This window comes from Vigna angularis, chromosome 6 (genome assembly GCF_016808095.1).
Source record: "Vigna angularis cultivar LongXiaoDou No.4 chromosome 6, ASM1680809v1, whole genome shotgun sequence".
In the NCBI taxonomy this organism is placed as follows: Eukaryota; Viridiplantae; Streptophyta; class Magnoliopsida; order Fabales; family Fabaceae; genus Vigna; species Vigna angularis.
Window position 1 is genome coordinate 29,718,753 of NC_068975.1, and position 18,455 is coordinate 29,737,207.

An 18,455-nucleotide genomic window follows, 5' to 3' on the forward strand; every position below is an offset into this window, starting at 1 on the left:
CTCATTTTTATTTTTTACTTTTATTTTTTATTATTATGGAAAGACACAAAAAATAAAAACAAGTATTTGAGGGCACTTATTATATATTTCTCTTTTTATACGAGACAATGTTATCGATTGGATTAAAAAAATTATATTTTAACTGATAATTTTATGTATTATTAGTGTAAAAAATAGATTATAACTACTCCAAAAATCATTTTATGAATTTTAAATTGTCATTATTACTAAATTCAATAAATTTATCAAGATTTTTGTATCGAATATATGCAAAATTATATTATTGTACATCAATTAATTTCTCTCAACATCTCCAATAATGGAATAATGAAATTTATTTCTTAGAATCTTTACTCTTTTATGAGATTAAAATGTTTGCGAATTATACATGCTAAAAAGTAGTTTGTGAAAATTTTACTTCAAAACAAATCTCTGATTTTAGAATAGAATAATTAGTCCAGAGTCAAATAACATTTTCAACAAATATAATAATTTCAAAAAGTTACGTTTGTTATTTCACTGTAATGGGTGAAAAAAGAAATACTAAAAGTGCAAAAAGTAAAAGCTTCGTGTTTATTCATTTGAAATCCAAATTTGATATTCTGGGCATTATAGACCAGCTATGGCCCATTATTCTTCTTCTCCACATTTTTTTGGCAGTTACTCCCTCCACCACCACCGAATGCTCCTTACACCACCCCATACCAATTTTATCCTTCTCTAAAACGGATGTCAACATCCATTTCACCTTCAACGGATGTTGACATCCGTCTATTCACATATTTTATATTTTAATTTGTTATTTTTATTTAAAAAAATAATAATAATCTTCAACGGATGTGGCGAGATCCGTTAACGGATTGCCACATCCGTTTTAATAAAAAAATTTAAAAGTATTTTGATTATTATTTAAATAATAATATATAAATTAAATTAATAATAATTATTTTATTAAATAAAATAAAATTAATTCATAAAAGATTAAGTAATAATTTTAAATTAATTAAATAATATTTATATATTAATTTAAAAACTTAAAAAAACTAAAAACTTAAAAAAAATAAAAATTTCAAGGGACGTGCGAGATCCGTTAACAGATTGCCACATCCGTTTCAATAAAAAATTTTAAAAGTATTTTGATTATTATTTAAATAATAATATATAAATTAAATTAATAATTATTATTTTATTAAATAAAATAAAATTAATTTATAAATAATTAAGTAATAATTTTAAATTAATTAAATAATATTTATATATTAATTTAAAATATAATAAATTAAAAACTAAAAATTTAAAAAGAAAAAACTTCATGAATTGCCCACATCCATTTTAATAAATTTTTAAAAACTATTTTATTATTTAAATAATAATACATAAATTAAATTAATAATTATTATTTTATTAAATAAAATAAAATTAATTTATAATTAATTAAATAATAATTTTAAAAAAATTAAATAATATTTATATATTAATTTAAAATATAATATAATAAAAAACTAAAAACTTTAAAAAGAAAAAAATTTTACGGATGTTATCCGTATCCATTTTAATAAAATTTTAAAAGTATTTTAATTATTATTTAAAATAATAATATATAAATTAAATTATAATAATTATTTTATTAAATAAAATAAAATTAATTTATAAATAGTTAAGTAATAATTTTTAAAAAAATTAAATAATATTTATATATTAATTTAAAAACTTAAAAAATCTAAAAATTAAAAAAAAAAAAACTAAACGGATGTGCGGATGTCCCACATCCGTTGAAAAATTTTTTCTTCAACGGATGTCGACGTCCGTTCAAGGAAAAAGGAGGGGTGTAGGAGATTTTAAGATATAAAGGATAATTTTGGAATTTAAAAAAAGTGTGGTGGTACAAGAAGCAATGTGTGGTGGTGTAGGGAGTAACACCCAAAATTGTATCACCTTTTATTAATTTATTTGTTGTCATTTCCGAATTACAATTTTCAAAATACATTTTTTTTATTTGGAATGATTATTGCAAAAATATATATAACCGCTTTGATATTGGATGCACATTGTTTATATTCCAAAATGGAATACATTCTCATGTTCTTTAACGATTATTCTAAAAGGTATTTTTATTTTACTTTTTAAAATAGCTATTTTGAAAATTTGGGTGCATATTATTTATATGTAGGAATGGAAAACTTAATTTATATTCCGGAATAGAGAGTACATTATTTACGTCTTAAAATATATTTTGATTTGCATAAATGTGTCTTGGAGTGGACATCCTTAAATATAAACTATATTTCAAAATGACTATTTTGAATTATTAAAAAATTACGTTTCAAAATAATCATTTCGAACTGTAAAATCATATTTTACTATTGATATTCTAGAATATAAAAAATACATTATGTAATGAGATGTACATAATTTGTGGAATTTATTAATGTTTGTTAGATTAAAAAGGGTGTAGGAGAACTTTTATGAGATTGATAAAGAACAAACTCAAGTAACGATTGTAATATTAACAATATTACTAATCATGAAAATAATACTAGTAATCATAACATTAAGAATCTTAATATAATAAAATTGGTGACAAGTCATTGGAGCAATGATGTCAATGATTATATTATTATTTATATTAGCATATATGAAATACTCTTTTTCAACCCAAAACAATGTACAAGTGAAGTGTGATTGTATCCTTAACATTATTTATAATTTACTTCAAAATCAGTTACCAGAATCTTAATACATACATATATTTTTTCCTTTGAAAGCAGCACTAAATTGATGCAGACAAAAAGTTCTGCATTTTGTTTTCAATGACAAAAAGCACATAATCTATAGCATTGAGAAATAATAACATTCTGCTAAGCTTTCAAGGAGCAAGATCCCAAGAATACAATTTCATTGCATACTAAGGAGAGCATATAACAAACGTTGGTACCTGTTTTAGGCAAAATGTCAATAATAACTTGCCCATTGCACTACCATGTATACAAAAATAAGATGAAAAATAGTAACAGTAAACATGAATAGTTGAATTCAATAAAACAAATTGAAAGAATATGTAAAGCATATATTTGCTATAAGGTCATTCATTCATTCATTCATGGTTCTCCAATGCAGTTACTCACTAGCATTCAGAAATCACTGAACTCAAATTGCAGCACTCACTTCTCTTACTCATTCTCTTGTTGTGTGGACTGAATCAGATTCAGCTGTGTGTTTGTGATCAAAACCAACTTCATCTTGGCTTGAAGAGTCTTGTACCATTTCTAGTCCTTCATCTTTTGGACCTCTCAAAGCATGATTACTACCAGAGAAGGAAGTTTCTGTGGTGTCCCTGTTGAGCCATGCTTCGTGTAGTTGTAACACATACTCCAAATGCCACAACACCTCCCCCATGGTAGGACGGCTCTTTCCATCATCAGCAAGACATTTTTCTGCAATCTCTCCAAACTTGGACAATGATTCAGGACAATAGTTTCCTCTGAGATGAGGGTCAATGATTGTGTCAAGTGATCTTTGCCTCTGCCATCTCATTGCCCATTCTGCAAGATTGATCTGATCTTTAGGCAAGGTGGGGTTTATCACAGCTCTAGCACAGACAACTTCAAACAACACAACTCCAAAGGAGTATACATCTGATTTCTCAGTCAATTGCTGCCTTCTGAAGTACTCAGGATCTAGATAGCCAAAACTTCCTTTCACAGCTGTGCTAACATGGGTGTGTTCAAAGGCTGGACCATCTTTTGACAATCCAAAATCAGACATTTTGGCTACAAAGTTCTCATCTAGCAGAATATTGGTTGTCTTGACATCCCTGTGAATGATTCCACGGTCAGCACCTGTGTGAAGGTAGTGCAATCCCCTTGCAGCACCAATGCACACTTCTAGGCGCTGCTTCCAAGGTAAGGGAGGAAGATCACTCCCAAATAGGTGGCTTCTGAGAGTTCCCTTGGCCATGTACTCATAAACCAAGATCATTTCATTCTTCTCTTCACAGAAACCAATTAAGGACACCAGATGCCTGTGTCTGAGTTTTGACAGCATCTCAATTTCTGTCTCAAATTCAGCCAGGCCTTGCTCAGATTGGGGGTTGGCTCGCTTAATTGCAGCCAGAACACCGTCTTCAATCTCCCCCTTGTACACCTTTCCAAAGCCTCCAACTCCAATTACCAAACTGTCATCAAAGTGGTTTGTTGCAGCATTGATTTCTGCCAATGTAAACCTCTTGCCAACTCTAACTGAGGCCACTGATCCGTATAGCTTTTGGGTTCCTGCTGATCCCTTGCCACCCACAGAGTTGTTCACAGCAGCTCCTCCATAGAGGAACAATGGTCTCCAACCCTGAGGGTTGTTTTTGGTATCACTTGATTCCTTCCTCTTGCTTTTACAGAAACAGAATACAAGAACTATAAGTGCAACTACAGCTAAAGAAGCTACACCTGCTCCAACTCCCACCCAGACAGCCATTGCTTTTGATTTGCTCCCTGGATTGCCACCTGTGTCAAACCTCTCAACACGTGCAAGATTTCCATTTCGACTGAGCTTGAAAACCTCCAGACCATTCAAGAGAGCATCAGTTCCTGCAGCACCAGCAGCAGTGTCGGGACCGAGTTGAACCCAAACCGTGTCAATCTTTGATGACACAGGATCAAAATAGTCCAAGTGATATGCTCTGTTCATCCCTCCAGCACGCACAAACACATCAACATTATCCGCAGCTGTCCTATTGTTTATGTAGATTCTAAATATTCTCTCATTTGCCCTGTCATAAACCAGCTCACAGAAATGCATACGGATCAAATAATCAAAGTCGGGATCTACTTCAAATTTCCATGACATGTTGAACCTTTTGTCCAAGACTTCAGAGTTGGACATTGTCCTCGCAGTTTCATACACCAGGAGAGGAGCCACCGAAGTATCGTTCACGGAAGAATATGTAATGTTAGAACTGTTCTTAATTCCAGACCCAGCATTTTCTATGATCATATAACCAGAATCCACTTCCCATGTCCTCCAAAGATCACGATCCTGATTGGACTGAACCTCAGGACCACCGACATTCAGCCTATACATGGTCTCCATCCCATGTCCGGACAAATTTAAGTTTCCACCACCAACTCTACTAACTGATCCAGAAAAAAGCTCACCCACAACTGGGACAATCTCAATGGCATTGACGAAGCCAAAGGAGCTTCTGTCTGGAACGAACTCAATCACAAGCATATCCCCATTCACAGTCAGAATATATTCTTTTACCAAGAAGAATGAACTAGCATTTCTTCCAGAATTCAGCAAGTTCATATTCTTGTGGGATATCTTACCAGGAACATCAAACTCTGATAACAGTTTCAGACCATTGGCCACAACACCAAATGAGGACTCGTTCACATTGAAGTCGTCAATCGCAAAGGGGCAAAAATGGAACCTAACAAAGTAGTTTCCTTTAACATCTTTGATTGTGTAATTCAAAGGAACAGTGAAAATTCTGGCTGTTTTATAGAGAGGATCATAGATTGAACTGCCACTTAATGTAGAAGTGTTAGCAACAACACTGGGGGTGCTTAGGGTGACATTGTTATCGGTGGCCAAGTCCCCCAGCCATCTTCTACCATCCACATTCAAAGAAGAGTTTGAACCACAATTTAAGAGGATAGACTTCGTTTGAGCATCCACAGTGCCCACTGTCGCAGACACTACCACAAGAATCAGAACAAAATAGAGTCCCTCCCCAAGGACACTCACCATGGTAACAATTCCTCCAGTAAGACCTTTTTTATCTTTAAAAAAAGAAGCAAAATTTGGAAAGGGAAAGCTAACAAAACAAACCAGATACAGAAAAAAACAACATAGACCCAGAAAGCCAACACTGCCCAATCACAGAAACAATCTCGTATTTCCCAAGATCTTGAATAAGGAAGCACGAAAGTTGAAGCCTTTATGGATAGCTAGACAAAACAATCTTCTGGGGCGTATGAATGTCCATTTTCCACACCATGGGAGACACTACAATACAAAGAGATGAAAAGAAAAACCCACCTCCAGCTTTAGCTGAACACAATCAATCCTCCAACAAACAGAAACAGCAATTCACAGATCTGAACTTGAAAGGGCAAAAGACCAATGCAAGGTGTGGCAGTGCACTATGAATGACAAAGAAAGACAACAACTTAGCTAAGTTGCGATAAGGAATCCAGAGAAAAATACTATAAAAACAAAGATGTCACCCAAAATGGGCTCTTTCCTGAATAAACAAACAAGGAAAATCAGAACATGGGTGTGGTTGGAAACAGATTGGAAAAGTTGCAATTCATCTGTGCTTGTTTTTGTATCTTTTACAATAAGCCAAGAATCGGACACTGTTTAATAGGTACTTTATCTTTTCTCCTCTTCTTCTAACTGATATGCCATAATTGGTAACAGTAGCAAAGTTTCCCTTGATTTGATTTGACATCTAAAAAAGTTTAAGATAAACCTTTATGTAACGAACCAATTTTGCATTGGTTTATTTTCAGATATTTATTATCTGACATACACAACGAGAGATGCATTACTAATGCAACAAAAAAATTACACTCGGCTAATGATAATTTGATAAATTAATTGTATGATTTTTAAGATATTAAATATAAAAGTTACATTGATAATCGGATTTCAAACTCACTGTTTTGTTATAAAGACAGTTTTTTATTTAACTATAATTAATGCACATGATATATAAATTAAAACTAAAATGTCCATATTTAATATCCTGATTCTTGATTCATGCAAAATCAGTAGTAAGATAGTAAAAAAAGTGCATTTGAAGAAAACCACTAAAGAATTTTGAAAACTATAAATATTGGCTTTCTTGGGAAAAAAATATCTAAAATATAGAAAAGATGAAAGTAATATTTCCTTTTTTCTTTATTTAAGAGTGGTATTAATGAAAAATGCAAAGAAGGTAATTTGAAGAAAATGGTTAGTACTTGATTGAGAAAATTAATAGGAGAAAGAAAGGATGCAATGATTGATGAGAAGGGTGGTTCCATAATCCATAATTTGTGATGATAGTGAGATGGGATGGATCACATGCCATTGTCCTCCACATCATCAATTGTGCAATTATCTTCCCCATGCCCATAACTCAGTTCCTTTTTCATAATTATTATTAAAAAATAACCATTATGTATTAACCACAATTAATCATAGATATGTTTTTAGTGAGATTTCACTATGTAAAGGTCAAATTCAAAGAATAAATAATATCTTTTTCATAAAACCAAAAAAAAACATGATTATTTGAACTTATGGATAGAACACTAAAATTATTATTTAGATATCTAACTAGCATTAAATGCTTTAATTTTGAAGTCTTTGAAGATATTTATTTACATAGAAATTTTAAGAATAAATTTAATAATGTTCTGTAAAAGAGTGCGGTGCACCGAAAGCGGTGTCTCGTGTTATTATTCCGTACTGAGAGTACCCCTTAAGGGGTCCTTCTATTTTGCTTCCACATTACCCTTACACTATGCTATACCCTACATATTTTATATGCCATTCACTTCAATTATTTCACACTTACCAATATATTGCTACTACTGACTAAACTCAAAAGCTTCGTACCAATAAAATAATCATCCTTGCTATCCAGATACATTCACTCTACCACCACTTTTCTATTTTCTATTTATTTTATTTTTCTTCAAAGTATTTTTATACGATAATGAAAATGTCACCTTAGTTTAATCTTTGGCACTAGAGACACTGATAAAATATTATTAATTAAAGTGTGTGTATTATTAATTATATATTTTTAACATTTTATTCATGGCAATGTGTATACATTAAGAAACAGACTATTATTAACATTTGAGTTAGAATATCGTAATATTGTAGGTGTATTAACTTAAATAGTATTCTCATAGGTTTAACTGTTTTGTGTTTAAGTGAATGTAGTTTATATTAATACTTGTTTTGACATCCAATCTTAATATATATATATATATATATATATATATATATATATATATATATATATATATATATATATATATATATATATATATATATATATAATTTGTATTGTATAGTCGGACGACTATCTTATGTGACAAAAAATAGGACGGATAATCTAATTTGATAAATATTCAAAACGAAATTAAAATAAATTTAAAATTTGTCGTCTGAGCAAAAGTTGGAGAGTCGATCTCAATAACATTCTTACTAAAGATATATTAAGAAGCATATTTAAATATAAATATTAATTAGTGTAATAAGTCGGAGATTGAGTCCTGATTAAAGTTCTGATAATCTTAGACTCATCTCAAAAACTATAAATAGGTGATCACATTTACTATCCATTTAAGACTATTGCTCTCATTTATTAACTTAAAGATCAGGTACTCTGATCGGTTAAAATATAGACGAAAACATAGGACGGAGATACAATTACCTGAATGATTTTAAAATGAAATTTTGAAAAAATTTGTAAAAATTACTCGATCCTACACCCGATATATATATATATATATATATATAAGTATTTTTATATTAAAAATAAAAGTAAACATTATATATATTCAATTTATTATCTAGGTTTTTATAAAAGTATTTTGATCTTTTAGTTTTTTTAATATAAAATTTTACTGTTTTTCTTTTCACCATTAAATGATAACCCAGTTTACAAAATGTGAAATCGTTGTAATATATTTTGATGACGTGACATTAATTACAAAACTTTGATGGTTAAAAACAAAACTCTACATTATAAGAATCAAGATGATAATTTTTTTTATAAGAAAAATCATGTGCATCAGTTGCGTGAAAAATAGGAAGGAATCCATATACATATTTTCAATTCTGAGAAAGACAAGGTTTAACTGGTATAAGGATCGAAAATGTGGTACTTATCTCATCAATCATTAATGAACAGTGTTTGATGTTGAATGAAACATCTCAATCATAATAAAACTTGTCGGTGACTTTTTTTAATACACTAAAATGTCTTTTGATCAATAATAATAAGGGATTAGTCTATTTCAAAGACAAAACGATCGATTTGATTTATTACCAATATGCTATTGAAGGCGATTACATACAATGTCAAAGATTTTAATAAAGCGTTCATAAGGTTTTGACTTCAATTTCCATTAACCTCACTGCATATAAAAAAAATACAGTAAAAGACAAAATTATGTATTATATTATTGTAATTGAGAAGTATTGCCAACACTCTAATATTTGAAATCATTAGATTAAAAAATACAAATTATGTCATGGAGGATTAGTCAAAACCACTTCCAACAACTGCTTGTACATATCCTACTACATATTTTACAAATTAAATACGAAAAGTGAACTTTTTTTTATTTATTTAGAAACTCAAACACTGCTTGTACATATCCTTACAACATAATCAAAGACCTTTTCTTTTATCCTTTTCAATTTCCACTTTTTAAAAAAAAATTAATATTTTTAACCATTTTCTTCTTTTCTTTTGCTACACCTACCTTATTTTCGTAGCCTCTGTTTCTTTCTCCCTACTAAATACCAAGGTACATGTTTCTGTCTACTCCTCCGTCACAAAACAGATGCAAGTGAATTTTTCTACATATAAGACAGATAGCTACAACCTACACTCAGTTATCCCTAGCTCACATGTCCCATTTTGAGGAGCATCTCAAGAGGAAGCGCATGTGAATGAACAATACATAATAACGGTAATAACCATTTTAAACAAAATCCACTGAATGCCGATGAATATCATACACTTGTGCCTATAACCCAAAAGTATCAACAAGCCATGTAGAAACTCATTAAAAAAAATGTACAAAAGTTAATAAATTAGCCCACATGGAAGGCAAAGTAAGAATTACAAAGAGAGGAAGCAAATTTGTGATATACTAGTCAACCGGCCTAAGCATGTATCCTAGTATGATACAGAATTCGTGTATAGCAAAATCGGTGTTAGCAACTGCACAAGTTGTTGGTTCTTTTGTGGTGCTGTTTTCCTCAAAAATGTGTTAAGGAGAACAAAAACCCAGTAGCTACACATCATCCAGCTACTATACTATGTGAACAACTGTACAACTAGCTACTTGTATCCATTGGAAGATTTGCACATAGCTCCTCAATGTAGTAATTTAACATAAGACAGCATGGACTAAAATAATTTATGCAATAGCATTGTCATTGCTCCAGTTATAGACATGAGAAGTGAACCCCGAAAAATGAAAAAGAAACGAAACTATAATAACTCTAGCATCTCTGATCTCTGTATAGATGAAGGTAATAGAAACAAAAAAAAAGAATGAACCAACCAATTAACACTATAGTGGCGCTCCGTGAAAAGTTAATTACAATCTCCACATCCTGCGTGGTTGATGAATATGCTCATGTGGGGGCTTGCATGATTTGCTTATCACGATTCTGGTCTTAGCAATCCAGAGCACGGAAAGATACAGTTTGTATCAACAGTGTCTGTCAATATACCTGGCCAAAACGTACAACTAAAGAAGTTTTCTACAGTCTCCACTCAGTTCTCTTCTTACAAGCTCCAAAATCTCAATAATCTGCAAAATGAACAGATAATTATTAAAAAGTTATATGTTGGGACTTCTGAAGACCAGGCTGCACACACTACACACTATTCTATTCGTATGAACAGAAAACCTCTCAACCTTCTTCACAAAGAAAGACTATTGGATAAGACAGACACAAACTGAAGAAAATTATATGCCCCTATGTTTCTTTGAAGGTACACAAATCTAATTGGATGCTAAGACCAGTAAAATCTTCTGCTTGGAGGTTCATCATTAGCTATCTATCTATTAATACACAATTCTTAGCTGAATGAAGGGGTTGAATTAGTATGCCAACAGTACACAGTTCCAGTTTACGAATGCTAAAAAGGAAGCTTGTCCACCCGTGGCAGTCATATACACTGACAGGTTATCCTAAGCCTATTTCTGATCCAAATCCATGTTCATTCCATGGAGGGAGGGATTCCCATGTATGTTCGAAACAAATGAAAGTTCCACTCCAGATCCAAACTAAATAAGTAGCAAAGAGATAAAAACTGAATTAGATTAAGTGAAAATGATGTATTAAAGAAATGCAGATATTGATATCAGCGTGATATTATTGACCAAGATGAATTTTATTTGGAAAATATAGAAATGACCTCAGAACAGAATACCAGGGCAATTGAGATGCTTTGTAATCAATCTCCCACTAATTTTTACTCACACCTTCTTCCACTTCCTCTATCTACTCCCCTTCCCTTGTATATGATCACAAACCACATTAGAATTTCCTTCAAATTTCATGGTTGCCATTCTGGCAGTTGGTTACACTATCATACAATTATGTGAAGTTAAGAGTGATATTCTGTCTCTGTGTGTGGGTGGTGGTGTTGGGGGGCACAAGCCAGTGAACATGAGATCAAATGCCGCCGGTTATCAGAAATGGAGACCTATAGAAGTGATTTGATTGTACTCGTAGTCAATGTAGGTCGTCAAAACCAACCTTCATGTTTAGGACCAAACATTTTTTAACATACCTAACTAAATCAGAAAAGCTAGTTTAAGAGATTAGCAAGTCATGTAAGGATTATTCTTTGCCATTTTTCTAACAAATGTAACCAAGATAAATATGACATAAAATAGCATATTAAACACATAAAATTTCCTAGATATTCTATTCTCGAACCTAAAGACAACCTTCAGGATTTCCTTTAACAACAGTTAACATTACGTATTTATTGTCTCAACTCAACACAGAATGGTACAATTTATTTTAAGATCCTTAAAATAGACATTGATAAGGAGAAATAATCAAGAAGATAGATAGACTCTTCTAAGTAATATCATATATTTAGGCATTATACACACTTCAATCATGACGAAGTACAGACGTTAAAAAGATGTGCAGAAAGCAAAAGGTTCTTACCCCAGGGTAATGCTGCAGTATGGGTGAATAATGATCAAGTGCAATGTATATTTTTTCAAGGAGCCTAAGAAGAGTATCTACCTCGTCCCCCAAAAGATCAACCTGAAAAAACAAGTAACTTTACATCAAATATAGGTGGGTGGACCAATGGCAAAACTTCAGGATTAAAATAGAAAGTTAACAAAAACCAAGACACTTAAATATTCCATTGAATATCTATTACAACTTATTCAATGCGGAATTTAGGCATCTCATACATCAGAGTAGTTCAGAAAATAATGTTTTCTAGACGAAACTTAGATATTTTTTCAAGTTGAGAGTTAGCTGTATCTTGGTTCACCAGAATTCTACAGCATAAACCTTATCGGCTGATTCATTCACACAGGCCTTGATTGCAATCTAGTTCAGAAACACATAAACCTAATCCAATGTCTCCAACACCATCATAAAAAAAGTGAAAAAAGACAACATAATGTTTTGGATGAGATACCTCTGTTTCAGCCTTCGCGAGATCAGAAGATCTTGTTTCTAGCCGTTGCTTGTACACCAAACCCACGGTTTTAAGTAAGTTGGCTTGGTTATTGATCCAATGAAACTCAGATCTTATGTTTTCAAGCCTGAAAAGATTATTAAATATATGACTTAATACTAAGTTAATTCCCAATTATTCCTTTAATCAATAGAAGCAGTCATAGAAACATGAGTTTATGATAAATTAACGTGATATTAAAGGATCTTGACACAATTAATGCATACCTCAAACGATTTCTTGAAATATCTTTATTTACTCTAGCTTCAAAATCAGTAATCATCGTCAACAATTTATGAATGAGATTAATGGTAGATTCCATTTGCTTCCTAGTTTCCCTTTCTTTAGCCTCAAACAAATTCAGTGCTTCTTGTTGTTTTTGTGTAAGAGCAAAATGTACTCTTCTTTCTTCTTCAATTTCTCTAAGTTTGTTCGTTCTTTGTTCAAGATTTTTATGCAGCTGATGCATTTGCTCATCATATTGCTTAATTTCTTTCAAAGCTGCAACCAGGTTGTCATCAGTCAAATCCAATTCTTCGCTTTTCTCTTCTATTAATTTATGCTGATGAGCAATCTCAGCTCTTAAACTGTCAAGTTGTTCGGAGGCAAACTGCACTTTTTGTTTCTCTTGAACAAAAGCATCTTCTGCTCCTTTGATTAACTTCTCCTTTTCTTCCACAACTGACTTCAATGTATGCACTTCATATCTTAGTTTCTCCTTTTCAGAAACTTCCAATTTTAAAGCTTCATCTGCATTCACCAAAGTTTCTTTAAATATAATATGATTAATATCCAATAACCCTTGTATCATAGTTGACTCCATTTCTGCTTCCTCAATTCCCAACCTACTAGAAGCTTGAGCACTGCGGGAAGCTTCTTGGAGTAATACTTCATACATTTCTTGCATGAAACTACTCTTCAGATGTAATTCTTCAGTGCAGCATCTAAACTCACTAACAATACCTTCAAATAAACATTTATATACATCTTGAATAACTGAGACTTGAGAATGTGCATCCTCTATATCATCCTCAAGCCTCTGAATGGTTTGTAACAAATTTTTCTCTATCAATTGCTCCTGTGACAATTTTTCCTCTGCAGCAGAAACCTGGGAAGAAAGACTCCTAAATTCTTTTTTCTTATCCGATAGAGTCTCCTTCAGTTGATGATTCTCAGATTCTAAGAAATCCAATCTATCCTTTAAACTGCCAAGACATTCAATGTTTTCACTGAATTGATGTACTTTCTCATTTTCATCAAGGATTTCATTCAATTTTGCGATGACATCAGGGATTTTTTTCTTCAACAGCTCAAACTCCTTGTCCTTCTTCAGTGGAAAAGAAGAACCTCTTTCTTTCAAAAGTTGCCGCCTCAGGCGAAAATTCTCTTCCGTCTTCTCTTGCACCTGAGATTCATGGTTTCTTCTCATTTTAGTAATAAAAGTAATTAAATCTTCTTTAGACATGTGCTTTAGTGAGGCCGAATCCAAATTCTCAGGCTTGTTAATCTTTGGCTCCTGTTTGTCATTTCCTTCCATAGTTGAGGGCGACAAATCTTCAGTGGAAAGCTTCACATGGAAATGATCAACCCTCTTATTATGACACCATTCCTCAGCATTCTCCAAGGATCCATGAGAAAGAAGGTGGCCGCTTTCAGAAACAGAAAGTGTTTTAAAAATTGAATCCAATTCCTCACGCAAACTTGAGATCTCTTTATATTGGTTAAAACAATTTCTACTTTCAGAGTCAGAAAGATCCCACAGTTTCTGTTCAAACTCCTGTTGCAAACCCCAGATACCGTTGCTGATCACCATTCGTTCAATTTCTGATTGAAAGTCCTGCTCCTTCTGCCATTCAGAAAGTGATGCTTTTGATAACCGATCCATGACTTTCATTCTTTCACAGACACTGTCTACAGCATCCTTTAGATTTTCGAAAGCTTTATCAACACAAATCAATTTTTCAGGCATATTCTCTTGCAGAATACCACTTAAACCCACCAAATCAGCACCTGAACTAATTGTTCTGATGGAACTAGCCCCCTTAATTTTATTTATTTCTTTCTTGAGCTGACTTAACTCCTCGTGTACTGCATTTTGAAGACTGTCTACAGACATTACATATTTATCGGGCTCTACAACACTATCTGGAAACTGATGTGTAGCAGCTTCGTGGGATTCATGATGATGCAATGAAGAGCAGAATGTCTTAGTTTCACCTGAACCCACATGAAACCCATGTAGAACTTTCTTGAGCTTGATCACCTCCAATTCTTTCTCAGTGATTCGCTCCGCTGCCTGTTCCTGAACAGCATTAACCATGCCCTTTATGATGGAGTCACTCACCATCCTAGATATTATCACCCGCCCTTCGACACCCTCCAGAAAGGAATCCATTTGTTCAAGTATACCAATGTCGTCCACATTCTCATCTTCTTTACCATTATCATAAATCATTTCTTTACCATAATCATAAATCTTTTCACCACCCTTCATAACAGCGACGCTCTCCACTGCCACTTTTTTCCCTCTATAAACAGGAATCAACAATTTGGGGCCATTTGTAATACAAACTCAAGGCAAACCCTCAAATCTAACACACCGCCTGCCAAAGTAGGAAACACATATGCATAATAATTAGTAAACTTTACAACTTCAGCCATAAAAAAAGGTTAGTAATACAAACCTCAACAATAACTATTTAGAGTAAATTCCCTAAGATTTCCTCTAATTTCTATCTTTCTCTCTTTTTTAAACTCGTACACAAATCCCCTTAACTGATTGTAAAACATGACAGTGACACCTTTTATGCATTGCAATCCCTTAACAATTAAAAAAAGTTTATCCTATGGAGAGGTTGTTGTAAACCTTTAAAAAACAGGAAAATAGAGCGCAATTTTTAAAAGACCACGGCCGTCATGTAATTTACTCAATTATTTACAATTACAATTATTCAAATTGAACAAAAGTTCGGTCGGTATAACCCCCGCCCCCTCCAAACAAAAAAAAAAATCAAAACTTCACTCACACCCTTTCACTGTGATCACTTCCAAAATCATTAAGACAGAATTCAACTATCAATAGACCGAAGCAAAGTTAAAAATCTTTTACCAGCATAATTTTCTAACCAAAAAACGACCCATGAGCTGAGATTCAAGTGACACTAAAAAAATTCAAAGTTCAGCGGCAATTAACAGGAGCTCCAATGCAGGTGAAAGGACGTAGAAGCAGTCCAAAACAGTGATAAAGAAAAAAGTCGAAAGGTCGTCAGAAACTTACAGGGAATAATAAAAGAGCAATCTTGGGGGCGTACGAGGCTGAATTGGCAGACAAAAGAGGGAGTTGGAGAATCCGAGGCGACAGGAAAACGTTTGGAAAGAGGAAGAGTGCAGGTGGGGGCAGGGTTGAATTGTGGTAATGGCCTTTTCTAGGGTTTAGGAGCAGAGAGAGTAGCAGAATAGAAGAAGGTTGAAAAGTTGCAGAAGCAAAGATTTGGTAAGAGCGGGAGAAGGGTAAGTAAAATACACCCTAGTTAACCTCCAAATTACAATGTATTATTTATTATTTATTATATTACTATTAATTAGTTAGCAAAAAATATGTTGTTACTATTAATTACTATTGTTAAGAATTATTTATTGCTGTTAAGTTCACTTGACTATTTCTATCTATATAAGTAAATTTATTTATGTTGATACCCATATTATAAATTGTATACATTACAGGAAAGTATTTGTTTTTACATGATTCAAATTTATGATAATAGATACTTCCACTGTGTAAATAAAAAATAGTAAAAATAAGTATTATAATAAGTAAATAGTTATATAGATTATAATTTAAATTTATAATAAATAATTTAAATTATGACATAAAGTTATTTTAATTACTGATTATTTGTTGTTAAAGTTTACTGAAATTGAATTTAGATATATATAGACATTACAAAATTAAATCTAACATCTAAGTGTATCCAAAACTCAATTTTAATTCCTTAAAGAATATAACGTAGATTTAATTGGAGAATGGGATATAACGTAAATGTTTACATTTTAGTAATTATATGTGGTTTAAAATTGTGTAAGTTATTATTGGTATTATGAATATAATAGTATCTTGATATTTAAAAATGTTTGCTTATTTTATTTTAAGTTTAAATTAAGAAATTATCATTAATTAGAATTATATTATTTAATTATTTATTATGTTAACTAAACATTTAGAAAGAAAAGGGACCAAGTTTGACTTAATTGTTAATCATGAAGAATACATACATATAAAACAAACACAATATTAGGCAATACAAATCATAGATCAGTTATGTTACATCAATTATGGAAAATAAAACGTACATTAATAGTGAATAAATTGTTAATTAATTTCATTATGTATTGATTATGATGATAAAAGTTAAAGTGATAGAGAATATATGTGTTGCCCACTTTGTTTGTACATGGCTAAGACAAAAGTAAAGTTATAACTATGATTATATTTTATTGATGGAGATTGGGTAGTTTGATATGAAAGTGATAGTGATTAGTGGGTGAAGAAATTCCACAAAGTATTAAGTATTTATTATATCATTTTTAGTATTTAAATAATTTTTCGTTTTCTCTATATAAATATTTTATATTCCATATTTAATGTGTTTTTTATTCCAATAGTAGTAAAAGTTGAACTTAAAAATCCTACTTATTGAGACTAAATTGATTTGAATTTTCGTGTTAATAGAATGTAAACAATTTTTTGCTTTAATAATTAAACTGTTATATTCCAATTGTGCCATTTGAGTTAATGATATTGGTTTATTCAAATAATATTTGTTTATTGAAGAAACTAAAAACCTAAAATTGCATGATTATAATATGAGAAACAAAAGTGTAATTGAGTGAATGAGTTTATTTTATTTTAATTAAACAATTTTCATAATCAAAATGAGAATATATATATATATATATATATATATATATATATATATATATATATATATATATATATATATATATATATATATATTTGATTTTGTGGACAAGCTAATTGTTGAAGAAAAAGTTGTTTGTTTCTGGTGATCTTTTTATGTTTTTGTTTTTCGTGAAAACAATTATTTTTATATCATAATCTTTGATTGGTGACCAGCAAAAATAATTTAAAAAAAAAAATCAACGTACCTATTGTCCCACCACAAGACATGCATACGAATTATTTTTTGAACAATCATGGCCACATCATTATCATCATGTTCTATCTTGTTGGCTTATGTTTCAAGTTTCAGCTTTTTTAAATTTTACTAATTTTATTTTATCCTCTTTGACTTTTTGCAAAATGTTAACATGGAATTATCATCCATTAAAAAGTTATCACATTATTATTATATTTTTATTGTGTCACACATGTTATTAATTCCATACAGTATCATCATCAAATGGGAAATGCTTGATTATTATTACTATTATTTAAAAATCAAAATACGGTTAAACACTAATTTGAAAGTATTATGTTAATATTTTGTTATTTTAGTCCTTAAATCTAGATATAAAAAAATCATGTCCCTTTAAAAAGAATTAGTGGTCATTTTTTTTTAAATTGATCCTTTAATTTACAAATTCGGTTATCAGACGTCAAAAAATATATTAAAATATAGTTTAGAACTCAATTTTACTTTAATTAGACGTTTTACTATGTTAAGTGAAGAGAGTTTATCTAAATTTTCAGTGTGAATCTTTTTTTTGTATGCCTTTAATTATTTTTTTTAATAAAGTTGTTAAACATTAATATATTTTTAACAACGGCTATACATGACTAAAATGAATTATTTTAAATTTGATAGCAAACATTTACATGCTTTTAGAAATAATCACTTTTAATTTGGAAAGAAAAAAAAAAACTTAGTATGAATTTGAAAGAAAAAATTGAATAAAAAATTTAAAACCAAATGAGATCTACTACTAGGGATTGAAGAACTAAACATAGCTATTTCACTTTGAAAGAGAAAAAGAA

The 18,455-nt window shown here is 31.0% G+C and overlaps 2 protein-coding genes across 2 annotated transcripts; both read right to left on the bottom strand.

Moving 5' to 3' along the window:
• Positions 1 to 2,876: 2,876 nt before the first annotated feature.
• LOC108341594 (probable receptor-like protein kinase At1g30570) lies at positions 2,877 to 6,401 on the bottom strand. The gene has a single exon (XM_052879432.1). It carries the CDS (start codon positions 5,743 to 5,745, stop codon positions 3,175 to 3,177), a length of 2,571 nt encoding a protein of 856 aa, XP_052735392.1. The 5' UTR covers positions 5,746 to 6,401; the 3' UTR covers positions 2,877 to 3,174.
• A 3,396-nt stretch (positions 6,402 to 9,797) lies between these two features.
• LOC108343221 (WPP domain-associated protein) lies at positions 9,798 to 15,963 on the bottom strand. Its single transcript, XM_017581352.2, has 5 exons — positions 15,738 to 15,963; positions 12,688 to 15,063; positions 12,422 to 12,548; positions 11,932 to 12,033; positions 9,798 to 10,553 (listed from the first exon to the last, which is right to left on the bottom strand). The coding sequence occupies exons 2-5, from the start codon at positions 14,952 to 14,954 to the stop codon at positions 10,491 to 10,493; spliced, it is 2,559 nt and encodes an 852-aa protein (XP_017436841.1). The 5' UTR covers positions 14,955 to 15,063; positions 15,738 to 15,963; the 3' UTR covers positions 9,798 to 10,490.
• Between the last annotated feature and the right edge of the window lie 2,492 nt (positions 15,964 to 18,455).